General features: G+C 52.8%; 12 protein-coding genes across 12 annotated transcripts; 7 read left to right on the top strand and 5 right to left on the bottom strand.

Annotated features, from left to right (window-relative positions):
- Positions 1-373: 373 nt before the first annotated feature.
- Positions 374-2,305, top strand: MFS1_1 (MFS sugar transporter; the record flags this gene model as incomplete). Its single annotated transcript, XM_051469425.1, has 3 exons — positions 374-664; positions 790-1,169; positions 1,228-2,305. 3 exons carry the CDS (start codon positions 374-376, stop codon positions 2,303-2,305), a joined length of 1,749 nt encoding a protein of 582 aa, XP_051326256.1.
- An 865-nt stretch (positions 2,306-3,170) lies between these two features.
- On the top strand, positions 3,171-5,009 carry J4E85_005174 (uncharacterized protein; the record flags this gene model as incomplete). Its single annotated transcript, XM_051469424.1, has 1 exon — positions 3,171-5,009. The coding sequence occupies one exon, from the start codon at positions 3,171-3,173 to the stop codon at positions 5,007-5,009; it is 1,839 nt and encodes a 612-aa protein (XP_051326255.1).
- A 410-nt stretch (positions 5,010-5,419) lies between these two features.
- Positions 5,420-8,246, bottom strand: J4E85_005173 (uncharacterized protein; the record flags this gene model as incomplete). Its single annotated transcript, XM_051469423.1, has 2 exons — positions 5,420-7,224; positions 7,289-8,246. The coding sequence occupies 2 exons, from the start codon at positions 8,244-8,246 to the stop codon at positions 5,420-5,422; spliced, it is 2,763 nt and encodes a 920-aa protein (XP_051326254.1).
- A 720-nt stretch (positions 8,247-8,966) lies between these two features.
- Positions 8,967-10,006, bottom strand: J4E85_005172 (putative secondary metabolism biosynthetic enzyme; the record flags this gene model as incomplete). Its single annotated transcript, XM_051469422.1, has 2 exons — positions 8,967-9,628; positions 9,745-10,006. The coding sequence occupies 2 exons, from the start codon at positions 10,004-10,006 to the stop codon at positions 8,967-8,969; spliced, it is 924 nt and encodes a 307-aa protein (XP_051326253.1).
- A 377-nt stretch (positions 10,007-10,383) lies between these two features.
- On the bottom strand, positions 10,384-11,264 carry J4E85_005171 (uncharacterized protein; the record flags this gene model as incomplete). Its single annotated transcript, XM_051469421.1, has 3 exons — positions 10,384-10,988; positions 11,039-11,186; positions 11,235-11,264. 3 exons carry the CDS (start codon positions 11,262-11,264, stop codon positions 10,384-10,386), a joined length of 783 nt encoding a protein of 260 aa, XP_051326252.1.
- A 222-nt stretch (positions 11,265-11,486) lies between these two features.
- Positions 11,487-12,337, top strand: J4E85_005170 (uncharacterized protein; the record flags this gene model as incomplete). The annotated part of the gene is made up of 2 exons (XM_051469420.1): positions 11,487-11,549; positions 11,600-12,337. 2 exons carry the CDS (start codon positions 11,487-11,489, stop codon positions 12,335-12,337), a joined length of 801 nt encoding a protein of 266 aa, XP_051326251.1.
- A 310-nt stretch (positions 12,338-12,647) lies between these two features.
- On the top strand, positions 12,648-13,490 carry J4E85_005169 (uncharacterized protein; the record flags this gene model as incomplete). The annotated part of the gene is made up of 2 exons (XM_051469419.1): positions 12,648-12,754; positions 12,803-13,490. The coding sequence occupies 2 exons, from the start codon at positions 12,648-12,650 to the stop codon at positions 13,488-13,490; spliced, it is 795 nt and encodes a 264-aa protein (XP_051326250.1).
- Positions 13,491-15,596: 2,106 nt separating this feature from the next.
- Positions 15,597-16,848, top strand: J4E85_005168 (uncharacterized protein; the record flags this gene model as incomplete). Its single annotated transcript, XM_051469418.1, has 3 exons — positions 15,597-15,614; positions 15,906-16,737; positions 16,793-16,848. The coding sequence occupies 3 exons, from the start codon at positions 15,597-15,599 to the stop codon at positions 16,846-16,848; spliced, it is 906 nt and encodes a 301-aa protein (XP_051326249.1).
- Positions 16,849-17,719: 871 nt separating this feature from the next.
- J4E85_005167 (uncharacterized protein) lies at positions 17,720-18,024 on the top strand (the record flags this gene model as incomplete). The annotated part of the gene is made up of 2 exons (XM_051469417.1): positions 17,720-17,870; positions 17,924-18,024. 2 exons carry the CDS (start codon positions 17,720-17,722, stop codon positions 18,022-18,024), a joined length of 252 nt encoding a protein of 83 aa, XP_051326248.1.
- A 224-nt stretch (positions 18,025-18,248) lies between these two features.
- Positions 18,249-19,881, bottom strand: J4E85_005166 (uncharacterized protein; the record flags this gene model as incomplete). Its single annotated transcript, XM_051469416.1, has 4 exons — positions 18,249-18,260; positions 18,307-19,003; positions 19,053-19,488; positions 19,650-19,881. 4 exons carry the CDS (start codon positions 19,879-19,881, stop codon positions 18,249-18,251), a joined length of 1,377 nt encoding a protein of 458 aa, XP_051326247.1.
- A 1,639-nt stretch (positions 19,882-21,520) lies between these two features.
- Positions 21,521-22,611, bottom strand: J4E85_005165 (uncharacterized protein; the record flags this gene model as incomplete). The annotated part of the gene is made up of 4 exons (XM_051469415.1): positions 21,521-22,096; positions 22,145-22,414; positions 22,487-22,538; positions 22,586-22,611. The coding sequence occupies 4 exons, from the start codon at positions 22,609-22,611 to the stop codon at positions 21,521-21,523; spliced, it is 924 nt and encodes a 307-aa protein (XP_051326246.1).
- Positions 22,612-23,940: 1,329 nt separating this feature from the next.
- J4E85_005164 (uncharacterized protein) lies at positions 23,941-25,386 on the top strand (the record flags this gene model as incomplete). Its single annotated transcript, XM_051469414.1, has 1 exon — positions 23,941-25,386. The coding sequence occupies one exon, from the start codon at positions 23,941-23,943 to the stop codon at positions 25,384-25,386; it is 1,446 nt and encodes a 481-aa protein (XP_051326245.1).
- Positions 25,387-25,565: the final 179 nt, after the last annotated feature.

Raw genomic sequence — 25,565 nt, 5'->3', positions numbered from 1 at the left:
CCAAGCTTTGTCCGGCAGCTAATTCTAGCGCCTTCGCAGCACGGAACGGGGGACGAAAGATTGTCTGCCTCCCATTTGGCAAGGAAAATGTCGGTTCCCTTGATTCCTTCAGCCCTAACTCCGCTCCCGTTACTTACCTCCTTTCTGGGGCCTGCAGAGTCAGGTAGTATATAGAGGCTGTGCTTTCCGCCCCCGTGGTGGTTCTTGCCTGCCTATCTACCAACGAGTCTTCCGCTGCTTGTGTTTACTTACTCCTCGCACATCGACGAGCTAGGCGATAGTTGTTTGCTTCCTTGGCGACTCCCGGACTTGCATTACGACCACTCTCTTCTACCATCGCATATACACGACACGCTCACTCTGTGCCTTGCCCATGAGCGCAAACCAGCTCCGCCCGTCCAGCATGACGGATTCTGAGAAAACCGCTGCGCCCAGCGTCCAAGCTACCGTTACCGACGAGAAGAAGGGTGCTGTCGAAACCGTTGCTCCTGCTGCTGGTGTAGCTGTGGATGCTGCCCAGCCCATCGTTGAAGAGAAGACTTCGCGACCCAACTCAACAGCCGAACCAACATCAGACGACGACGACAACTTTGAATACCCCACAAAATGGAGGCTTACTGCGATTACCGTGGCACTTTGTCTAAGTGTCTTCTGCATGGCGTTGGTAAGTTGCCTCCTTCTGTAATCCCCGGTTCCACGGCTTTGGTACGCCATTGATCGACAGCGGCTACACCTGTCAAACCAACCCACGAGATCTGCACGTGAGTACGCGCTAACGCCTCTGTTTAGGATAACACAATCATCGCAACAGCTATTCCTCGCATTACAGATCAGTTTAAAGCGCTCAACGATGTAGGCTGGTATGGGTCGTCGTATCTACTGACTACATGCGCGACGCAACTCATCTACGGAAAGTTCTACACTTACTATTCCATCAAATGGGTATACCTCATCGCGCTCTTCATCTTCGAACTCGGCTCGCTTATCTGCGGTGTTGCGCCAAATTCGACTGCCCTCATCATCGGACGCGCTGTCGCTGGTGTCGGAGCAGCTGGTATCTTCTCCGGAGCCATCTTGATCATCTCGGTCACCGTACCGCTGCGCAGTCGCCCTACTTACATGGGACTCATTGGAGGCATGTATGGTATTGCGTCTGTTGCTGGCCCACTGTAAGTTGTGGAGAAGACGTTTGGATCTAAGATCGACATGGACTAATGTTTGCTTTAGCATGGGCGGAGCCTTCACAGACCATTTGACTTGGCGATGGTGCTTCTACATCAACCTTCCCTTCGGTGCCGTTACCGCTGCCTTCATCATCCCCTTTCTCAATGTCAAGCGTCGTGGCAAGAAGATCACGGCTACATGGCAACAGCAGCTTCAGAAGTTCGATCTTCCCGGGACCGCGTGTTTCTTGCCGGCTATCATCTGCTTGTTGCTTGCGCTCCAGTGGGGTGGTAGCAAGTACGAGTGGAACAGCGGACGTATCATCGCGCTCTTCGTCATCTTTTTTGTCCTCATCTGTGGATTCATCACTATTCAGTGGTGGAAGCAGGAGGATGCCACCGTCCCTCCTCGTGTGTTCCTCAACCGCAATGTCTGGGGCAGCGCGTGGTTTGGTGCCATGTTGGGCGCGTCCTTCTTCCTCATCGTTTACTACCTTCCCATCTGGTTCCAGGCGATCAAGGGCGCGTCTGCAACCAAATCCGGTATCATGAACCTCCCCGCCATTCTGGGACTTGTCATCATCTCGATGCTTGCCGGTGGTGCCGTCACAGCTCTGGGTTACTACACTCCGTTCATGCTCACGTCGTCCATCCTGATGGCAATTGGTGCCGGACTTTTGTCAACGCTGGAAGTCAACAGCGGCTCGCCGCAGTGGATCGGCTACCAGTTCATCTTCGGTGCTGGTGTCGGTTTCGGTATGCAGCAGACCCTTGTAGCTGTTCAAACAGTCTTGCCGGCCGACGACATCCCCATTGGTACCGCGATCATGATGTTCACCCAGACGCTCGGCGGTGCTCTCTTCATCTCGGTCGGCCAGAACGTCTTCACCAACCAGCTCATCAAGAACCTCGCCAGCATCGTGCCCGATCTCGATGCGAGCATCGTCCTCCGTACAGGCGCAACCGAGCTCAAGAACGCCATCGACCCCGAGTACCTCGGCGGCGTACTAACGGCCTACAATCTGACTCTTACCCAGACATTCTACGTGTCGGTTGCTTGCGGTGCCATGTCGATTGTCGGCGCGGTGTTCGTAGAGTGGAAGTCGATGAAGGGCAAGCAGATCACCATGGCTGCTGCTTGAGCGAGTCCCAAGACCGGGGACTTTATTTCAACCTGATGTGATGTCTTCTTGGGCGTCTAGATGCCTGTTTTGTATGATACCCTTTTCCAGCGGCATGTTAGCACCAGCATCTTGCAGCGAGCGCGGCGTTTGTCTTTTGGCATATACATTGTAATAGACGAGTGATGAATGGGAGAAGTGATAGACACGGCACTTCCAAGGTTTGCTTTTTGGCCTGATGTGCTGGCAAAGGCATGACGACTCTTCGCTCTAAGAAACCTGTAATTGAATAGATCAACACAATTGCATTAAACTCTTGGCCCGGTCGTTTCACAGCCACCAGCCACACCCCGAGGGCTTGTCGAGCCGGTCCCACCCGCCGTGACGTCAGCCCGTTTGTCGTGGTTTGACTCTTTTGGGACGTCACATGCAAGTCCCTTTCCCACCCAGGACGGCCGAGAAGAAAGTGTGTGGAGCCGGCAGCTGACATGGGCGAATCAACGCAGAGGGCGGCTGGAGAGTGGGTGCTGGATTGGTCGCGCGGGCGGTTGGTGTTCAACGTCGTCAGGCTTTAGGCTGATGCTTAGCAAGGCTTGTTTTTTGCAGGGTCAAGCCTCCCACTGGCGATCAACACTCATCCTGCGCTGCGCCCGCCTTCGATTGCGCGTTCGGCGCTTCTTTTCCCAGCCTTGCATATTCTGCTGACACACGCCCACGCCATGCGCCTGCAGACTGCGCTGCTCCTGCGACGATATACATTTGACATCCACTGCTAGCTGGCCTCTGCCGCGCGCCACAGTTCCGTTGCGCCGAGACGCGACAACAGCCGGCAGAGCCCGCACGACCCGACGTCTTACAGACAGAGCCACTGTCGCGCATCGCGGCCATGGCAGAGGAGAAGGAACCGAGGCCTGAAGCCGCGCAGAACGGGCATGCGCCGGTCGTGCCGGAGAAGGAGGGCGGGATGGACGGCGCTGAGAGCGAGCCCCCAAAGCCGCAGAAGACGGATACGTCCGGCAGCAAGAAGAAGGGCCCGGAAGGAGGCTTCGACGACACGCCCATACCGCGCGCGCCGCCCGGCTATACCGTCAAGTTCACCCTCCACCGCGCCAACAACCTCCCGCTCGCCGACATCAACACGCTCAGCGCCGATCCCTTCATCATGGCGCAACTGTACACCGGCCTGCCCACGCGACACAAGGAAGACCCCCCGTTGACGCTGCGAACGCCGACGATCCGCCAGAGCACCGATCCCGTGTGGGACTGCGAGTGGGTGGTCGCCAATGTGCCCTCGTCCGGCTTCAACCTCAAGTGCCGCATATACGACGAAGACCCGGCAGACCACGACGACCGCCTCGGCAACGTGCACGTTACCGTTCCCTCCATAAACGAGAACTGGGGAGGCATACACGACCAGACATACCCGATCAAGAAGCGCATGGTGAGCAAGCGGGCCTATGCGCTGCGTGCCATGGCTGTATGTTTCGGCAAGGCGCATCACATGAACGGCACGCTGAACGTGAGCGTGCAAGTGCTAGGCAGGACCGAGGATGAAAACGGGGGGCGCGCATATACGATTGGACCGCAATTCTGGATACGGCACTACTCGCCGCTCCTGGGACGCTTGCTCGGCCAGAAAGAGCCCAACAACGATGGCAGGGTGTCCCGCAGGAACGGCAAGCAGAAGCCTGAGAAGTACAACTTCCAGTCGAATCAGATGCAGATGCGCGGTCCGGTTCCCGAAGCCATGTACCACCGCTACGTCGAGTTCAAGCCTTTCGTTAAGAGCATGTTCACCGCTAAGGGCGTGCGAGGATTCGTCTTATCCAAGGCACTGCACCACCAGCACGCGCGCGTATACAACTTCGATCACGCCACAGAGTTCAAGGTTCTGCCTGCGCCTTGCAAGGAGTTCACGCAAAAGTTCCTCGAACTAGTCCACTACGATCAGGGTGGGAGAATCTTCACCTACGTCTTGACCCTCGATGCGCTCTTCCGATTTACAGAGACTGGTAAAGAATTCGGCATCGACATGCTGAGCAAGCATACCATGCACAGCGATGTGGCAGCTTACGTAGCATTTTCCGGTGAGTTCTTCATCAGAAGACTAAAGCACAAGGACCGCAAGCCTCCGGATGAAGGCGGGAACAACACATCCCACCCGCCAGGCGACATCGACGGCGGACCCCCCAAGGAAAGCCCAAACAAAGACCCAGCCTACTACGAACTCGTCATCGACAACGACTCTGGCACCTACCGCCCCAATGCCAAACTCCTCCCTCAGCTTAAAGAATTCATGTCCCAGAACCTGCCTGGCCTACACATCCGCACCCTCGACTGCCAAGGCGACGCCGAGAAGATGGAAGCCATGAAGTCCGAACAGCGCGAGCGCAAGAAGAGGGAGGGCCAAGCTGTGGTCTACACTCAGATCAGCAGAAGCAGCAGTATGAGTAGTAGCGACGAAGAGGAACTGGATCGTCTAGAGAGTGAAGGTCAAATGGCGCCCAAGCATCTCAGACACCAGGTTCAACGGGAGGCCGAGGCGAGAGTCGATGCATTGAAATTCCATGCCAAGGAATACCGCCCGAGTAATAACCACGAGGGATGGAGGGGCGATGGCCATCCCGCTAGAGCCGATGACGGGGAAGTGGACAAGATGAGGCAGGAGAACGGAGATGAACCGGTGGCATCGCACGAGAGCACACAATCTGGTGCTAAGAGCTAACCTGCATACTCGACTAACGTCTATTCCTTTTCGTCCATCTGTCATCATCACGCCTTGTACATGGTTTCCTTGATACGTTTCCCAGCATATCATCTTCTTGCACTCGAGCTTCTGCTACTTAAGTGTTTTCTTTTTTCGTTGTGCTTTCTTGAATTGCATCTTGTCCGAGTTGAAAACGCTTGCAGCTGAAGAGAGCCAGAGAGAGAGGGAGGAAACATTACATACACGGACACTCTCTCTACCCCGAGATACCCGCCATCCTATATTCCTGTAGTAGAAGAGCTTAATTTCCTGACTTATCAAATTATTTGTTATCATTGTAACGAATGCTTTTCCGTCTTTGTTAAACACTACGCATGAGCCCTGCCAGCCGTGAAGACTCTACATTGGTTCACCCAACCACGCGTTCCTCACACCCACTCCGGCACCTCAACCTCCGGCTTACTAACTCCAAACCTCACTGCTTTGGCATAATACTCCAACAGCGCTTCCCCTTCTTGTCTCCCCCTCTCAAACTCCTTCCTCAATCTCTCCCTCCCCTCGCCAAACAACCACACCTGCTCCCCGCCAGCACCCATCCGTTTTCTCATTCCCCGACTGTAATCGAGCGCGTGCCGGACTTCTCGGCGGTCTGTGGCCTTGGCTTTGAGCGCGATGTAGGCGGTTAGGTTGATGAGGACGGCCAGGTCGAGAGGCGTTGTCAGGGTTGTTGGAGTGGTGGCTGCTGAGGCGGAGGAGGTAGTAGAGGTCGATGTCGAGGTGGAGCTTGATGCGGTAGACGAGGGATATTGGGGCAGATCATGGCCGGTTTCGCTTCTTAGGGCAAGGAAGACGCCGGTTGTCAAGGCGGCGTGGATGTAGGTTAGTGGAAACTTGTTTGTGGCTGTGTGCAGTTCGAGGCTGCTTTCCAGGGCGCTGGATAGTGGGGTCCAGACTTGGAGTGGGGGGGCGCGGGAGCTGTTGGTGTTGGTGTTGCTGCTGGTGCGTTTGGGCATGGAAGAGGACAGGGTTTTGAGGACCCAGAGATGAGCGTTCGCCCATTGTTGGGGTGCGTTCCAGTCGGTTTGTTCAGATGCGTTGTTCAAGCTCGTTTCGAGTAGACCGGGATATGCAAAGAAGTAGTCTCTTATCGCGCGGTGGGTGTAGCTTATCCTCAGGCTCTCGGTACTGGCGTGTTGATCGGGTGGTGTGGTGTCGAAGATGGTCAACATTCCTTTACACCGCTGTTGGGTGAGGGTCTGCATGTCTTCGACTCTCTTACTTATCTCGACTGCTGTCAAGGGCCGTACATCTGCGGCTAGTGTTGCTGACGTCTCGGCTGTGAAGGCAAAGGAGAAAGGAATGATGGCCGGGCATATGTCTTGATGTGAGAGGAGGGCGTGCAGTTTTCCAACTGCTTCGACGTCCTCTGGAGCCATTTTGCTGAGCATGTGGGCGAGCAGATCGTCCAGGAGATAGGGAAGCCCCTCCGCGCGATCTTTCAGGACGAGGAAATCAGAGTCGGGCTCTAGACTTTCGAAGAGAAATGTGGTGGCGAGTTTCAGCCACAGGAACACTCCTGAGCTCTTTTCAGCGAGCATCCCGACGATGTGTTCTTCCTCTTGGCCGTCCATCTTCCCTCTTAGCGAATGCAACTTTGGTTCCTCGCCGAAAGTTCTGATCAGGTATGTTTGTATATCATCTCTTGTGTATTCCTCCAGTACCATCCTAGGCTTATTCTCAAACGCCGAATAGAAGACTGGTGAGCTCCGGGCCGAAAGCAGGAACTTGACATTGTCTCTCCGCGAAGTGCTGAACACGAGGTCCATCAACTCCTTCGGATAGTCATCCGTCTCATCCAGCCCATCGATCATGAAGAGAAACTTCTTGTTCGCATCGCCGACCAAGCTCTCAAACGCTGCTTTCAATTCCGGAAAAGTGAACTCGTGTAGGCCACCAGCGTAGGATTGAAACGCATTCCAGCGATCGGAGAACAGGTTCTGCATAATGACCCCGTCTTCTTCCAGGGGCCCAAATATCATGTCCTGTAAGCTTTCGTAGATGATGGCTCGCAGTAGACCAATTGAACTCTTCTGCAGCTCTGTCCCATTGTTCCAAAGAAAGAACCCAGACGTGATGCCGGGTTTCTGACCAGACCACGCCTCGAGATGTGGGAACAAGAGTGGATTGCGGAAGAGATATTTCATCAGAGTGGTTTTCCCTGAGCCCGGTTTACCTGGAGCCGTTGTAAGAAGACATTCAGGGATCGAAAGACGGAATAGTAAGAGATGAAGACGCACCGGTGAGCCAATATATTTCTTCGCCCCTCGTATTAGTAAACCACTCCAGCAAACCGCCAACCTGTCTAGAGCCGTCTCCCATCACCCACTCGAACCCTAAATCGACGGAACTATCGATACTATTCATCCTTTCATCCATCTCCTCGAACCACAGCCTCTCGAAGAGGGTAGCGCGGAAGTACGCTTCCTTCTCCGCCTGGATGAGCGCATCAACCTGTTTGGAAAACTCCTCTACATCCTTCTTCTTGCTGCTTTTCCAATCATTGCTGTGGATCATATCGAGGGTTTGATTCTGCCACTTTTCCCAATGCTTCGTGTGCACGCCTTCGTCGCCGCTGAACAGAGCGAGACCGGTCTCAATGGATTGATCCAGATACTGGCGCATAGCGAGCAGTAAACTCGTCTCAATGTCGCGACGAAGGGCACGGTACTTCTTCTTTGTACCTGTCACATTGGCCTTCTTCCACACGCCGTTCAATAATGCTTCGCGCGCAGTGGGCCATCGCGGGTCACCAAACTTTCCCTTCTCTTGCGCCGCGATTAGCGCGTCGATGAATGAAGCTGTCAATTCCTTGACTAGCTCAGCATGCTTCAGCAATTGCAGCGCTGCCTCGCTAAGTTTCTTGGCTGCTTTTGCGCTCTTTGCTGATTTTTCGTCGTACAGCTCTTTGAGCTCAGAGTTGTCAATTAGGTCGGTCAGGCGATAGAGATTGTGTATGATATCTTGTAGGAAGGCTGCATTTTCCACGAGCGGTGTTGTCGAAGGTGAGCTAGGCTGGAAGATGGGATGGTCTTTGCGTAAAGCGTTGATGGAGAAGTCGATAGTTTGGATGAGCGCACTTGCAAGGCCGACCGCCGGTATGGGGCGCAACATACTGTGGAATTGCTTTTTCGCGGCACAGCAAAAGCCTAGTCGCGACGTCTGAGCCTTGTGACCCTTTTGATATGCGAAGCGCATGTCTGCTGCGCCCCTAAGGCGTATGCGCACAGACCAAGTTCATTGAGGGCCTAATCCAGGGTGCGGGCGTTTCAAAGTTCAGCGCACGTCGATCTTGCCGACACCACGACCTCCCGCGGTCGTCTCAGGACCGAGGTACTAAGGTCAGACCGTGTGGTGCCTTCGCTACGACGACACTCGGGTTGGAACGGTCTTACCTGCCTAGCTACGATGCCACGTTGCCGACTCGACGGCTTCAGCCTGATACTGCGTAATATCGCAGATGCGTAAGAACGCCGCGCCAGCAGTCCGAAGTTGAGAAGGCTCTGTGCTCTTCAATGGCACCAGAAGTTTGAGACTGAGTCGGACGCTTCTGACCTGGTAAAGATAGACTGGGTCTGCATGGGTTGACGTTTACTTTGCGCCTACTTCCCCCGTCCTGCCCGGCGCAGTCGTCCCTCACCACAGTGGACCGCTAATCATGACGTTCAACAAGAGTTTCACCTCTTTCTTCTGTAGTCCGGCGTGGACAAATCATCGATATAGATTTTGGCACTGCCGTTGGTGTCGTTTTCTCGATGTCTTTGCTAGAACTCACATTGTGCTAACAACATCGACTGTCACGGGGGATACCTCTGGAATCCATAACAGATCCACCTTTAAACACACAACCCTCTTGTCATCTTCCATGCTCTACTTTAGCCAATAGCGTTGGCGTCGAATCTCTCTTCTGGCATAAGCTTATGCTTTTCTACCCAAAACCTTCCCCCACGCAAACTCCTCCCTAAACCCCAACAACTCCTTCATCTTCGCATTACAAACCGGACTCTCCCTCCCCCTCAACCCGGCCAACACTTCCGTCTCAGGACAAGCCTTCCTCAGCCATTCCTCACTGCTCCCTTCTTCCTCCGGCACCGTAATCTCATCATTAACCGCATTAAAAATCTGGAACCCCAACCCATCCGTCTTCAAACAACACTGCACCATGTTCCCCAAATCGCGCGCATCGGTATAACTCCACGCATGCACCTTGAAATCCCGAGGCCGAGTCAAATACGCCGAGAACTTCTTGGCGTGGGTTTCAGGTTCTATAACTGCGGAGATGCGCAGGCAGTAGATGTCTACACTGGGAAAGCGGCGGGCGAAGGAGGCGGCCGTGGTTTCCATGCAGAGTTTACTGGTGGCGTAGACGTCCATGGGGCTTGTGGGACTGGTTTCTGTGAGGGGAAAGTGCGGGTAGGAGACGTTGCCTTCGGCGTAGGTGATCCCGTAGGTGGTTATGCTGGATGCGAGGATGATCTTCTTGATGCCGAGTTTGCATGCTGCCTCGATGACATTGTAGGAGCTTAGGGTGTTGATGCGGTAGGTTTCGTTGTCGGGGAGGCGCATGGGTTGGGGGATGCCTGATGGGTGGGTCAGGTTAGTCTTGTTGAGAGTTTGTTGCTGAAGTCAAGTTATGTTTCCTGAGTTCCTGCTTATTCGCAGGATGTTTATCCATGAGATACAAGATGATACATACCAGCGAAATGTACGACTGCATCTGGCGTCTTGACTGGCTCCATAAAGGGTTCACTAATCTTGAAGTGGCAAGACAGACTGTTGAAGGCTTGCGCCCCATCTGTGAGATCGGCCTTTAGAGTGTGTACATTGGGGTTGTCCAGAGGCGTTGCATCCACGTTGAGTATCTCGTGTCCGAAGGTAAGCAGCTTTTCAATTACATGGCGTCCTGCGACTCCAGAACCACCTGTAAATACTATTCTCTTGGTTTGTGAAGAGGCCATCGCGCAAATGCGTGTGAATCTGTGAGATGGAGCGGTAAATGAGATCCGACGAAGGCGTTTATAAGTATGCAAATAAGGAACAACCAGTCGTAGAATTCATAGTGCTGATCGTCAGGTTTGTTGTTCTTGGGCGGAGCTTCCCCGCTCTAGCTTACGAAGCTCTAACCTTGTTGGCTCTCTTGAGTGCCGATGTGCATGGAGTCTTGATGGCCGAATCTAGTAATAGTGCGCGGACATGCAGTATACTAGTAGCAGAAGACCTGGGACAAACTCATACCGGTATTGGTACATTCATTCATGTCTATCATTCAAGCCTCAGCTACTCAGTGAGCTGGCGCTTTTGATCGTTATGTTCGGTCTTGCACATCAATTCCCCTCTACACAACCTGGGTGCCGTAACCCCTGATCCTGTCGGCAAATGCCCAGCTCTGGTTCTCCAGCTTCACGTTCTCATCGAGATCGACGCCGTCCTTGGTAATGACGGCAATCGAGTACTTGTCCATACTCCTGGCATCCCTGTAGAAGAGAACCTTCATGCACTCCTTGATCTTCTCTACCGCCTGCTCCCTTGTGACGTTCTCCACGGCGGCCTCATCTGGCAATATTGTCCTTAGGATTGGCTGAGCGAGATGTGCACCGAAGCCAGTGGCCAGCGATGGTGATGAAAAGGTGGTACCGAGAAGGTCTGCGCTTGCGAGGAAGGGCTTCTTGTCTCCGTCCATGCCCACGATGAGCAGGTGGTTCCACAATGGATCGAACTTTGAGCGGCGATTGTACATGACTTTGGCGAGGTAGGTGTGGAGGTTCTTGGCATTCAGCGAGTTTTCGGAGGAGGAGTAGTTCTCGCGGATGTCGAGCGAGTTGAGTAGGCGGTCCAGGTACTGCATGTCGGAAACATCGCCGCCGAAACCCACGACGACCTCGTCATTGAACTTTCGTAGGCGCTTGACGTCGGTGAAGCGAGCGAGGGAGCCGTATGAAGCTACATGTATGGTCAGCCAGACCCTCATTGCCTATAGTAGTGTGCCATACCCAGGTTGTCGGCGGCGATGACTACGCCGTCCTTGAACTTGGCCGCAAGTACTGAGGTACCCGTGACGATCGGGCTCTGGGTGTGCTGGTTGGGGCCGGCAGCGGAGAAGTGCGAAGGGTCGTAGGCGCCGTATACATCGTCTCTGGGCTACGATGCATTAGTACTGTTGCTGTTGGAGGCGGGCGGAAGACATACGCGACCCCAAGCTTGCGGCAGGTGGTTCATGGTGGAAGAGGCGACTGAAATGCAGAACTGCAGAGACGGTGTTGTTCGGGATTCGGAGAGAGTGCTATGTCGCAGTGGGCTCAGAGGTGAGGTTGTTGTTGTCACGACGCTCGTCAGGCAGTCGGTGGTTGCGCAGCTCGCCCGCCAAGCCATGGAGCTGGCCCAAGCTCCGCATATTGAGGTCAATCCGAGAGCATCGCCCACCAGCATTGCGCACTCACAATGCTCGGAATCGACTACCCAGACAGTGACGACGAGGATGTCGTGCCCGCGACCAAGCCAGAGGTGAGACCCGCAAATCTGTGCAGAGGGCTCGGATCGCTACTAATATAGAGTTGACCAACATTCCTGCAGCTGTCGCGCCTACCCCAGCGCCTCTCTCCGCTCCCGCGCCTCTCGAACAGCCGCCTACATCGTCGGGTCCGGTGAGCGGCCCTGCGCAAGGTCCGACAGTTTCGCCGCCTCCAGAGGACGATGCCAACGAGAATGAAGCCGCGCCAGGCTCACCACACACAGCTACACGTGCCCTGATTCAGAACCTTACTCTACCTACCGTACCGAACTTCGATATACCGCCTTCTCCGCCGGGATCACCACCACAGAAAGCGACGAAGAAGTTTGCGCAATTTCTAGAGCTCAAGAAGAAGGGCCAGCATTTCAACCAGCGCCTGGAAGGCTCGTCCGTGCTACGCGATCCGGGACACATGCGAAAGCTGATGGGCTTTGCGGGAATTAGCGAAGAGGACGCATATGCATCTACACTGCCACAAGATGTCGCGATACCGGCAGTCTTCCCGGAGTGGGCCTATGTCGAGGAATTGAGGGCTTCACAGAAGCGCATCGCAAAGACCAAAGAACAAGAGAAATCCAAGGCACCGAGAGAAGCTCTCGAGTTTGTGTCCGCGTCCAAGACTGGCGCGTCGAGTGGAACGGGCACGGCGTCAAGCTCTGCTACGGGAAAGCGCAAGGAATTGGAACATAGAGGAAAGGACGATCAGGGCACAAAGAGCAAAGTAGAGCGCAGGTCAAGGTCGCCGAAGAGGAGACGATCAAGGTCGAGAGAGAGAAGGTGAGGGGAGAAGATAGCACAGACTGAGAAGACTTGTAGTAATACTGTGAATGCGGCGTTCGCACAACCAAAATGAAGTACACCCCAAGACATTTGATCCAGACGCTTGCTGTGCATGCCCGCCACAGACGGTAAATGCATGCTCTCACTACATGGGCGCCAAGACACTAGCGCGCGGAAGCTCCAGGCATTCGAGCTGCGTAACTCCAGAGCTCCAGCACCAACAAACAGAAGCGTCGCAACAGCCCACCCCCCTTCCGATACCGACTGTACCTCTGCAACTCCGCCCGAATCCGCCTCTCCAAAACTCGACGATGGCTGCCCTCTACACCGGTGCACCTCCGCAAGGCGGCCCAGGCTATTCGTTCAAGCAGACCCCCACAACTGTTCCGTCAGGCGAGCGGCAACATGGCTTCTACCCGTACGCTGGCTCGCCATGCTGAACATACGCACCGCTAACACAATGCAGCTACACGGACAACGGTGGCTCAACACTGGGCATCTCCGGCGCCGACTTCGCCATCCTCGCAGGCGACACACGCTCGACTTCCGGCTACAACATCAACACACGATACGCACCCAAGCTCTTCAAGATCGGCGGCGAGGGACCAGAGAACAAGGGTGCCAGGATAGTGCTGTCAGTTGTCGGGTTCGCCGCCGACGGTGATGCGCTGAAGGAGCGTCTCGACACCATCGTCAAGATGTACAAGTACCAGCACGGAAAGCCCATGACCGTCTCTGCCTGCGCACAACGACTCAGCCACATTCTCTACAACAAGCGCTTCTTCCCCTACTACGTACACGCCATCCTGGCTGGTCTGGACGAGGAGGGCAAGGGTGCGCTGTACTCCTACGACCCGGTCGGCAGCTACGAGAGGGAGCAGTGCAGGGCGGCTGGTGCTGCGGCATCTCTCATTATGCCTTTCTTGGACAACCAGGTCAACTTCAAGAACATGTACGAGCCAGGCAGCGGAACAGGCCACGAACTCAAGTCGAAGCAAGCACAACCGCTACCGCGGGATCACGTCGAGGACCTGGTACGGGACGCCTTCACGAGCGCCGTGGAGAGGCACATTGAGGTTGGTGATGGCCTTCAGATGATGATCATTACAAACGAGGGCATAGCCGAGACCTTCACACCTCTCAAGAGGGACTAAGAAGGTGTGATGTATAGACTTGGGGTGCGGTATCTTCACGAATTTGATGACTTCAAAACACCAAGCGGATGTATAAGTAGCATACCATCATGCTACTAAAGATTAAGAATTCATCTACATGATCAATGACCAAACATGTTCAAGACAACCTACTGTTCTTCTTCTATTGTCTTGATTTCGTTTATCTGTTTATCTGCAATTAATAACTATGTGCTATATCTATAATGTATCTAATAACAGAACGCTGTTGTTAAATTATCTTCTAGTATACATTATAAAGTGATAAGTAGATTGCTACATATGCTTAGCTAACAGGATACGTAGACAACATACCTACGTTAAGACTAATGCACGGAGCACCTAATTGGCATTGTGTTCCTGTCTTAGCACAGATGTTTTCTCCGCTATTACAAGTGAAAGAAGGCATAAAATGACATAGGCAAGAGCAAAAAAGAACAGACACCCTTAAGGTATTAAGTGTCTGGTGAAAACTCCGCTACACTCCCCAAGTCGGCATTCTGGCATGCTCCGAAGATGCCATGCCAGGACGCCACCTTGGGGAGTGTAGAAGTGGTTTTATCACGACTCGAACCCGCGGCTTCCAACATAGCTGGGAGCGACCCAGCGTTGGCGGTGGTCTTACCCACTCCTTTGCTATGCTGCACGTTTCCGGCCGATCATCAGGTCTTCCATCCCGAGTCGATGGAGGGACGTAGAAGATCTAGGACTATATAGCGCGAGAGAGTTCGTGGTATACTCTGTATAAGATAGGCGGTGGAGGGAGATGGCTGGACCGGTGGGGAGGCGAGGTGAAGGTGAAGGTGAGTGTGGGCGTTTGCTATTTTGCTGAGTGAAGGCGGGCTGTGCGTGTGTGGCCTGTGGGAAGCGAGAGGTTTGACGAAGAGAAAGATGGTGAAGACTGAAGGATGACGAGGCTATGATCATAACGAAAGGATGGCTTGAGAGGAGAGACAAAGGTTGCTGATATACTTACGTGGGCATCAATGGGGTGGATGATGTAGCAACAAAGAGATCGGAGAGACTACAACCCAACACGTATAAGAGATTGAGGCATGAATAGAGTACGACGAGGTCGACCTACGTGAATGAAGAAAATTGTATTCCCGGGAATGGCAACAGATGCGAAAGAGGGCACTTTGCTACGTAGAAAGATGATCAATCGACGACAACGACTAGGAATAACGGCACACGCATCGAAACCTGTATAAAGGAATACACCATGGTCGACCAAAGATGTGCGTCGATGAAGGAACGAGGGAGGTTCGAGGTGCTTCGTGCGCGCCCCCGGGGCCCCTGCCCCAAACGTGCTAGCCGTCCCCACATCGGCAGCAGCCAGCCAGGTGCCGACCCATCACTCTACCCACTGCAACTCGAGCACGCACTTCTCAGGCGGTCACTTCATCTAGACTTAAGCCTTCTATCACCTCCGACACCATATTGGGAAGAGGAGAAAAACAAGCTTTCTAACCGAAGAACCGGATCTGGGAAATGCGCAAACGCGGCACGCGTCGCTTCTCGAATTTCATCTAAACAGATTGCTTTCGATAACTCGTCGCCCTAAGACCTGGATGTCTCGCCCGATCGCCCTAGATCACGGTCTCGCGAATTCAATGTGAAAATCGAACGTTCAGTTGCTGAAGGCGTTGGGGCTGCAACCCACAGGAACAGCATGGTTACCACTGCCAATCAGTACATACGCGTTACGAGTGTTGAAATTCTCGATCCCGAACCGCAGAGATGCGAAGAAGAGGCTACCATACGCTCACAAGACTTGCGCCCAATCGAACCGATGGGAGCTTTATCCGGTGGCTCGTAGCACACGCATTATATACAAGCAAGCCTGCACGACACCCCCAAAAGCATACCTGTCAAACGAATCTAGAGCCCAGTTTCGGTGTAGTCAACACTGAATGGCTACCTTTGGCGCACTGATTAATTTCCACACCACCTGCAGGACGTTACACGTGGAAAACTGAACCCGGGTTACGGCACTGACAAGCTTTGCTTTCATATAATCGCAAGTCACACGACGATGCCATACTCTAGGCTGTTGCCTCTTGGGGTGTAGTCGCCTAGATCGATACCATGGGCTACACTCCGCCTGTAAGCGAGCATGTTGTATACTTCTTAGGGGATAAAGAGGCAAGTATAAAGAGACGATAGGTAGGTATTCAAGTCGATACCATCCCAGAACAGTCCAACACTTGCGTTCACTTCATCCACCGATCATCGGCAGAGCATTTATCATGAAGAGTGCAATCATCTTGACCGGCGTTGCTGCCTTCGCGACACAGGTAGCCTCTCATGCCACTTTTCAGCAGCTTTGGGTAAACGGTGTAGATCAGATAAGTACCCCCAAGTGTCTTGTATCAACCGCTGACATCCATCCACCAGTCGACGTGCGCAAGATTACCCAATGGCAACAGCCCCGTCACCTCAGTAGCAAGCAACGACATCCGCTGCAACGCCAACCGCGGTCCAGCAGCCTCGAAATGCAGCGTTCCTGCCGGTGGTACCGTCACCGTAGAGATGCACCAGCAGAACGGCGACCGCTCATGCGCTAACGAAGCCATCGGCGGGGCCCACTACGGCCCCGTTCTGGTCTACATGTCCAAGGTTGCAGACGCATCCACAGCGGATGGTTCGACCCCCTTCTTCAAGGTCTTCCAGGATACATGGGCGAAGAACAGCGGTGGCGGTGGTGGTTCGGATGATTATTGGGGTACTAAGGATCTGAACAAGAACTGTGGAAAGATGGATGTGAAGATTCCCACCAACCTGGCCCCTGGAGATTATCTACTGAGAGCGGAGGCTATTGCGCTACATGCTGCAGGCAGTGCCAACGGCGCCCAATTCTACATCACCTGCTACCAGATCACTGTCACTGGTAGTGGATCTTCTTCACCCGCTGGCGTATCGTTCCCTGGAGCATACAAGGCTACCGACCCCGGTATCCAAATCAACATCTACCAGAACCTCGCTTCGTACGTCGCTCCCGGTCCGGCAGTCATCGCGGGTGGTACAGAAGCCGTTGCTGGTAGTGCTGGATCTGCTGTCACTGCTACTGGTGGAGCGCCAGTTGCTACAGCTACTGCAACCACGATGAGGACGTCGGCGGTAGCCACCTCTGCCGCCGCTGTGCCAACGAATGGAGGTGGTTCTGGCGCTTGCTCTGTTGCAAGGTACGGCCAATGCGGTGGAAATGGTTTCACTGGATGCAAAACTTGTAAGTCGGATGAGCTGAGCAAACGTGCAAATAAGCCTTTACTAACGGTGTGTAGGTGCTTCAGGACTTACCTGCAAGGCCGGAGGTGATTACTACTCGCAGTGTGTCTAATTAACTTGAAGGCAGTATAAGGGAGGCCCGTATAAACTTCGTGTAAATACTTTGCAGTTGACACAGGCGCCAAAACCTGTTGCATTCAACAAATGTCATTCGTTGTAGCCGCCAAGGTGGAATCAAAGTCTCTGTGATAGGGGAAACGCCCTCCCACAGCTCCATCGCATTTGTCGCATCCAAGAACATTATCGACATTAACATGCGTGGATCTGACTCATTTCGTCGCATGTGCCCTTTGATTGTCATGGGCTTCTAGACTCCGCCCTTTCCATCGGAGCAAACACGTCAAGCTAACCCTCTCCAACCTACCGGCAAAATCATCGGCACTATTTTCATTCCGAAGATTCTCAGTCACCATGCAGCCATAAGGATACATGCAAACAAAAAAAGACAATCCAGATCAGGAAAACCAGTCAGACTTTGCAAAACACACCTGACGCGTGTATCCTAACATCTGTGCATGCAACGTTCTTCAGTGCCGCGATTCGGCATTGGACGCCTAACACTGTTGCCTAGCGCTGACACCACGATGCTTGCACTCGCTTACCAAAGCCCGCCAAGTAGGTACTCCGAGGGCTGCACCAAATGTGTAAGGCATGCAGTTCATGGCTTGTGCTGAGTGGGGAAGAGTCAAGTTGAATTCCGAAGCAGCTGGAAAGGGCAATGACAAACCTGATAGGGTCTCCGAGCTGATCGGTAGTGATATGACGAGTCTGCATATAAGAAGACATGTGGAACATCAATGGCAGAGTCATACTTGTCAACGAGAGCAGCCGCATACATTAAGTCGACTGTCTCAGCCCTCTCGATATCTCCAAGCACTATCAATACGACATCTACTTGTCACTTATACCGAAGTACCACCACAATGTCTTCTCAACCCAACACCACCTCACCAAGCGATCTGCCACGCTATTCTACCACTGCACCACCTCCATACTCATCTTCCGATGCGAACTCCCTAGTCTCAACGAAATCAACGTCGAAAAGTATTCTGGCAAAGTTGCTGAACCGAAAGCGTATGTTCATACATCCTTTGATGAACTGGAACTCTAGCTAATACATATAGCAGCTGCTGAAGCGACGTCGCAGTCGAGCAACGAAGCACAAAAGAAAGTGGATGAGTCTGAGAACAGAGCTGCTGCGAGAGCGGCGTACTTCTCCGGGCTCTGAATGATTGGCCGCCTTTAGAGGAGTCAGATTGCCGGATTTGGGTTTCGGATGACGCGTGGAATAGTTTGTATGCTTAGATTCTGGGAATAATGTTTCTGGAAGAGCGGTTTGAGGCGTAAATCGTGTCGGATTTCCATAATATACCGGGATTCGGGTATGAGGCGTTGGACGGTTTGTTTTAGTTGGCCGAGGCTTTGCAGTCCTGTCAACACAATTGATTACACTCAGAACAAGTCCTGGATTGGTCAGCAAATTCTTTCTGCATGTGACTCTTCAGCTTACCGCATTATTCCACGTTGCATTGTCTAGCCAGTTCAGAAAGTCGGACGACTCTGTCGGTATAGGTTCCAGCCCCTCGGTCATGGGCATGTCGAAGAATCCCTGCCCCATCCCGGTCAGATTAGCTGCGGTATCGTCACCGGCATCTGGTGTGCCTTTGGTTGGAGGTTCGTAGTTGAGGACCTCATCTAGTACCAGCGCGAGCATTTTGTTGAGCTCGTTGCAAAGCTTGAGATTGCCGTCGCCGGGAAGAACGCTCCATTCCAAACATGAAGTCAACACGGAAAGGTTACGGATTAGGTCGGCCCGGGAGACTGTGCTAGGTAGTGGTACGCCCTCAATTGTACATCTCCGCAGCTCTAGTGCCAATACACCAGCAGCTGGGGAACAGTAGAATAAAATGACAGTGGGGAAATGGCGACGAGTTTCGTATATGCGGTTTTGCGGCTTGGAAGCCACGAGTGAGGACACCAGTAGTTTCAGAGACACTTCCAACAATGCCGGCAGAGCTTGTTGCGTTATCCGACGAAGGAGGCGTTGTGTTTGGAAATGTACGTGCAGGTAATCCAGGTAGTAGGCGACCAGTCGCATGGCCAGACCAGGACCGCGGTCTACCCAAGCAGCTTCTTCGGTATATGTATCATAGCGAAGGTGAGTCGGTAATGAGTTCCACCATTCGGCACATTCGGCAGATATTGCTCTGCTCTTGTTAGCCGAAGGTTAAAAAGCGATGGGAAATCTAGACGTACTCGACATTCCGCACCACTTCACTATCCTTTTCGCCTGCAAGACTTTGCTCTAACAACCTCTCTTTAAACACAGCAAGTTGGCATCGCATCCTACCGAAAGTAGTAGGGTGTAGATGACCTTCGGTATTCCAACCGTCGCTGTCGAGCTTCGAGAGCGCAGCATTGAGTACTTCAGTATCGTCCGAGGCCATAGCGCGATCGCTAATGTCCAACAACATCTTGCGGTCACTGTATCTCCAGCCCATCATCGGAGGCCTTCCGTAGAACACCGCTAGCGTCTTGTCGCCGTAATATATCGCCGCGTAGAGTCGTCTCCTGAATTCGCGCATGAAGAACGGTTCTGCGTTGCTACCGTCTACGTTGCAAGCCTCGCAGTGGATTCCCGCAGCGTAAAGTGCGGATACGCTGTCGCCCATACGCCTCCAAGTAGCATGATCTGGAGAGTCAGCGATCGTAATTTAGTCTTCTGGATGTAGGGGTGACGTACGGTTGTCCCCATAGAAGCTACTGACTACCATCAGGTTGATGTAAACGAGGCATACCATGACTGCTTCCATCAAAACGTGTACGGTAAGTCTGCGTATGAATGATACGTACGCTCATTGACAGCGCCATGTGTTTGGCAGATGTTGATACACGTATTGGTTGCATGCATTATGTCCTCGATGAACTCCTCTCTATTCATCTGCTTGCCATCTTCTAATGTGAAGAGGGGGTCGTTAGGCGATGTGAACTGGGCACTAGAGCCGGCAATCGCCATGATCAAGCCCAAAATCTCCCATCTCAGATTTTTGCCTGTGAAGAGAGTGTGGAACTCTGACGGACGCATATCTGAAGGTATTTTCATTGGGCGAGCGGAATTCCTTGTCATCTCGGCGTAGAGCAGGTGTGCGTGATTACCAGCAGCTTGAAGTTGTTCTAAGTCTATGCGCAGTTGTGGCAACGCGGAAAGAATTAGGGGACCAGGGAGGGCTGGATCTAGAATCTCGATGTACTAAGTCAGTTTATGTCTCATACGCAGTTTGTACCTGAGAGATTTTACCCTTGTGCGATTCGAAATACATATGAAGAGACCTTTCATAGAAGGAAAATGGCTGAAGCGTAGAGACTATCGTATCTCCTAGAGAGAACTGGCAATGGCGGTGTGCCATGCCTCTATTTGACACGAAAGGGGCTGTGCTCGGACTTTCGGATGGCTGTTCATGTACTGTGTCTGGTAGCGGCTGCTCTTCTGTAAACACAGCGGCATAGCTAGTAGAACCCAAGAAGAAGTTCCGGGATGGGTCGGGTCCGCTTTGTGTTGTTCTAGTAGCAGAATCTGGAGGAGTAGGCCATGGCCCAATCCCCGCATCATTCCTCAAAGTTGGTGGACTTAGGGTCAACGGCGTCAACCTCCCCTGACTGGATGACGGATTTGTAGCCTGCGCATCCAACCGGCGACGACGCGGCTCTGGCTTCTTGCGAGGGGTGCCAGCAGGCTTCGTCATTGGGTTAGGATGATAAAAGCACTGTTCTGTCATCCCACGAGTCTGGCACTTTGAGCATGTGGGCGTGGCATGGTCGCACTTGATTTTCGATATGCGACATGGTTCGCACGACCTGCGCGTCACGATTAGCCACCCGTGGGTATCTGACTGTCGAATTCACCAACCTGGGCTTCCCGTTCCTTCGCAGCATACTAGATGATTCTCCGAATAGTGTAAGATTAGTGCGAAAGAACTGTTCCGCACCTAAGCTCACGTATCTCCTACATACAGAAGCAGAACGAGTAATTCTTCAATGTTCCGGCGAAACGGCCCGGCAGCTTGCTAATCCCAAGTAGGTCTAGATCACATCGCTTCACGCCCCATAGTCTCTCTCGCCATTGGATGAGGTTGCTGATAAGCGGGAGCCTACTGGTGATGTACATGATTCTTACTGGAAACAGCTAATGACACGGAATATTCGGAGTGAAAGAATGTCACCAGCCACACAAATTGCAGAACGCTCACCTGGGCAGTCATCAGGTGCATTCATTAGAATCCGCTCTGGAGGTGTTCGCTGATTCCTGCGTGAACAGGCTGATTGGGTACAGGTAAAGATTGAGCGATGAACGACACTGGATTACTCGTATCAGATATGTGAAGGACTGCTGACACGCAGTGCGGAGTTCTCGACGCCGATGATCTAGCGCGAACTTCGGACATCGACTCCGTCGAAGGCTCCGCGTCAGAAGTCGTATCTGGCATTCTGTGGCAAGTCTTTTCCGAGCAAACAAACGCCATTCGCTATGTATGCTGGTTCTCTGTGTTAAATTTGAAAAGAGCGCCCCAGGCGCCAACGCTGAACAATGCTAGAGTAAACTTGCTACCAATCCACAAGCGTGTACATCTTCGTATGTTTGGGTATAATGCATAGCCATAATCACTGCCAACATCTTGCCTCTCAGCTCGCTACACATGGTTGAGAAGGGACCATGATCGCCACCATCAATGTCCCTTTCTGAGGCTCCTGAGACTACTCCTGGGCAATCTCTTGGGATCTTCTCCTTCGACTATGACCTTCGTAGTGACGCGTATATTCTGCTCCTCTTCGCTCTCGCCGAGATTGCTCATTGGGTACAGCTCGTCCTGGCTCCCTGTTCTTACATCATCTTCCTCGCCATGAGTGCTCAGTTTGCTACCCTTTGTTACACGACTAGCGTTCCCTAAAGAACGGCCCTTGGATCCAGGGGTAGCAATGCCAAAGTGGTATCCCTCAGTAGAACTCTGCTCTTTTCTCGATACCCTTGCGCGGTAGAAGCCGTACATTCCAGGCATATTGGCGGTGATGATCGCTACCGCGAATTCGATAGACGTGACGATCGTGACGGAGCCGAAGATGTACGACACATCTTTCGTGTTTGCGAGTTGCCACAGGACGATGAAGCGAAGAAGCGAAATCATAATCGTGCAGCCTCCAAGGGTAAAGACGCACATCAGACCGATTCGGCGGCGGACCGTAGTTTGTACGTTCCACAGAGGGTAGATCGGGAGGAGGTAAATCACTACGTCCATGAAGACGTTCTGCATAGTGTCAGTGGAGAGTAGTCTGACAGGTGACGAGCGACTTACAGCAACGGAGGGCAAGTAGTATGATAGACCAGAGGAAATGCAGACAGCGTTCGGATAAAGTTCTGGGGTGAAAAAGGCTTGGATGGGGATACATTGCAGGCCGTAGAAAATCCATGTGCCGCCTGTCTGCAAGCCGACCAGGATCATAGTGGTTATAACCGCGATCCTAAAACCTGGTGTGACCTCGAGTGTGCGGCGATAGAAGAAGAGGAACGACATCTTTATGAAGAACTGTAGAAGAAGATAGTAGAACTCTTCTGCGAAGAGATACTGCCTTATGTGTTAATATGTATGACCAAGCGAACGAAAGCGCGCACTGCACGTAAGACTGCCATAACGTACAGTGCTGATTTTCTTGAGGTTTTCAGGCTTAACACGAGGGTCGGTAACGTGCCTAGAAAAACAGTTGGAAAACTTCCCTCCAGAAAGTGTCAAACTTACAGTCCACCGCCTAAGATGGTCCACATCCAAGCGATATACTGCTGCCCGATGAACAAAATCTGTCTCTGGGTCAGTCACAGCGCGGCTCAGAAACAGGGTAGGTTTAACACTCACAGTTCCAACCAGCATGAACCAGTCGTCTGTACCAAAAGGTTTTCGTATGAAAGCTCGAGTGTAAAGCCGGATAGCAGATGATATCAAGCCCATTATGAAGAATGGAACTGTGGTGATCCAAACAATGGGCTGAATATTATCGTACACCACCAAATTCACATTATCTCCGGCTCTTCGGACAAAATCCATAGTGGGCAGTGAACAGTACGTGAAAACTCCAAACGGTATGCACTTCTTCTCAACAAATACCAAAAGATCGCGAGTGCTTCGTCCGGCCGCAATAAGTCGAAGTGCTGCGAGTGAGTAAAGAGTAACCCCTTACAAAACGGGGAAAGGTATGTGTCGCTATACGCGACGCAGGAACCATTTGATTTTTGCAGCATGTGCCCAATGAAACGGTGCGTGAGTCGGCATGAAGAAGCGCTCCCGATCCTTGTCATGAAGTCGGCCCTATGTCGTTGAAGTTCGCGACTCGTTACTAGGACGAGTATCGGGTGTGGGTTGCCAACGGTCCAAACATGCGGTAGCGACATTCGGTCCTGATGAGGAGACCCCTTTGGGCACGAACGTGCGGCGTGACGCAGTGTGATAAGCGGTGGCATTACCACGGTGTTCTTCAAAACTGATGTTATCTCCCTATCGCGACTTACGTTATAGGCAGTCCGCGAGCTACCCTTAAGGCTTGACTGTAATGCGCTGTTGTGTCCTGATCAACTAGAAGTAGACTTTATACTTGTCTCCTTATGTATGCGCAAATGGTATGTGGGTAGTGGAACGCGAATACTTCGGAAGTATTGTGCATTGCCCTAGTCAAAATCTGGGGTTGGACTCCACGGAAGTCTGCATGAGGTGAGATATGCTTTCATTCAAGCTCGCGCCGCGCCGTTGCCGCTTGCCGCGCCTAGATTCCGCACGCACTCACCATGCTTCCTGCGAGACATTAGACTGTCCTGGCGAGACCGTACAAGAGTGAGTCAGGAACGGCACTTTATCGGATGTAGAACTGCAGGTTTTCCGACCGAAGTAACGCCTCACAAACAGTTCATGATTGGCGCACTGGTTAAAATGAACCTTGCCATCTCCACAGTGCAAGGCGCGCAACGTCGGGGCTTTGACATGATCAGCTGCTGAAATTCTCCGTCCTCAAGGGTCGTGGTTTTAAGCGAAATCCTTCTGTCTCTTATTCATTGCATTTTTCTGGAGCTTCTCGGCCTCAACCACGTTTTACCCCAGCAAGCAGCATGTCCGCGAAAGAGCTTAGGATCCGCCCAGCAGGTTGGGAGAGCGCTCCTGCAGAGGAGGACTTCGCTCTCTCCGATATGGACCACACCATGCCGAAGATCTATGTGCAGATAGTGGAGGTGTTCCAGCTCGCGCCACATGTTGAAAAGGCCAAGGTCGTGGATAGCATGGCCAAGGGTCTCGAAGTCACATTGAGCCAGTTCCCAATTCTCGCCGGCGGCTTGAAGATGGACGCGGACAATGGACGGCTGTGGGTGACGAAGAAAAAGGACAGCGAAGTCAGTCTGTTTGTGCAGAACCTGGAGGAAACGTTTCCTTCGTTTGAAGAGCTGGATAGGACCGATTTCCCAGCCGCGACGTTCAAGGGACACAGGTTGTTGCCCAAGGCGGTGACAGAGAAACAACTGTTCTCGCCGCTTGGGGACAATCAGGAAGACGATCTCCTCATTTCTACGTTTCAGATAAATTTCATCAAAGGCGGTCTCGTCCTCGGTGTTGCTATCCATCACAACTGTTCCGACGGCCCGGGATGCGACGGCTTCCTTACCACTTGGGCGCAGAACTCTGCAGCGGTGGCCAATGGAACTTCCTTCCAGGTAGTCCCCAAGGAAACGATGGACCGATCGCGTCTCAGTGCAAAGAAGCCAGATGCTGCGCGGTGGAAGGAACTCGACCACAAGTTCCCCGTACTTAAGGATGGCGGGGGTCCGCCTCCTCCACCGCCAGCCGACTTCAAGATGCCCGAGTTGGCTATTCGAATGTGGCATTTTCCTAAGAGTAAGACGGAGGAACTCAAGTCTCGAGCCATGACAAAGACAGGAGACAGTTGGATCTCGACTTACGATGCAATCATGTCCATCCTCTGGAAGAGTATCACACGGTCCAAGCTTGAGCTTCTCCACCCTGATCTTGGCAAGGAGGTCATCCTAGTCCATGCACTCAATACACGAAAGGTGTTGGACCCGCCTCTGCCGGAAACGATGATGGGCAATGCGGTTGCGCTTCCCCGCACCGAGCCGATCAAGATATTTGAACTTCTTGCTGAAGACAACCTTCCCAGCATTGCGCAAAGAGTGCGGAACTCGATCAAGACAATCACTCCGCAATACGTCGCTGAGCTTCCCGAGTGGATCGCGGGGCTCAACGATAGGCGGTGGATCAACATCAACATGAGTTCCTTCCTAGGCATGGACCTGGCAGGTACGAGTTGGCAAGGCATGAATGTGTACCAGAAACATGATTTTGGTTTCGGTGTCGCGAGAGCCATTCGCTTTCCCGATCCTCAATTCGAAGGCTATGTTTTCGTGTACCCGAGCAGGGCCGGTGTCAAGGCGAATGCTGTTGACGAAGGTATCGAGGTATGCGTGTGTTTGGAGAAAGGATGCCACGATCGGTTGCTGAAGGATGAGGAGTTGCTGCGATACGCACAGCCTCGTGGCAACTAGGTGCGACATGGCCCGGCCTGTGCTGTATGTCACGACTTTCCACAAGATTAGAGTGTGCTTGAACATTTGCACGTTGTCGCGAAAATTCATATCCAGTGTCTCTCCTGCTTACCGACTGCCCTGTTACCCAGCATCATACTCTCATGACGTCACACAATGCAATGTGGTAGCACCGTCGA

The sequence above is a fragment of the Alternaria conjuncta genome (assembly GCF_024043145.1).
Source record: "Alternaria conjuncta strain BMP 0040 chromosome Unknown scaffold_7, whole genome shotgun sequence".
Taxonomy (NCBI): domain Eukaryota; kingdom Fungi; phylum Ascomycota; class Dothideomycetes; order Pleosporales; family Pleosporaceae; genus Alternaria; species Alternaria conjuncta.
Note: the sequence above shows the minus strand (reverse complement) of the source record. Positions and strands in the feature narration are given on the sequence as shown.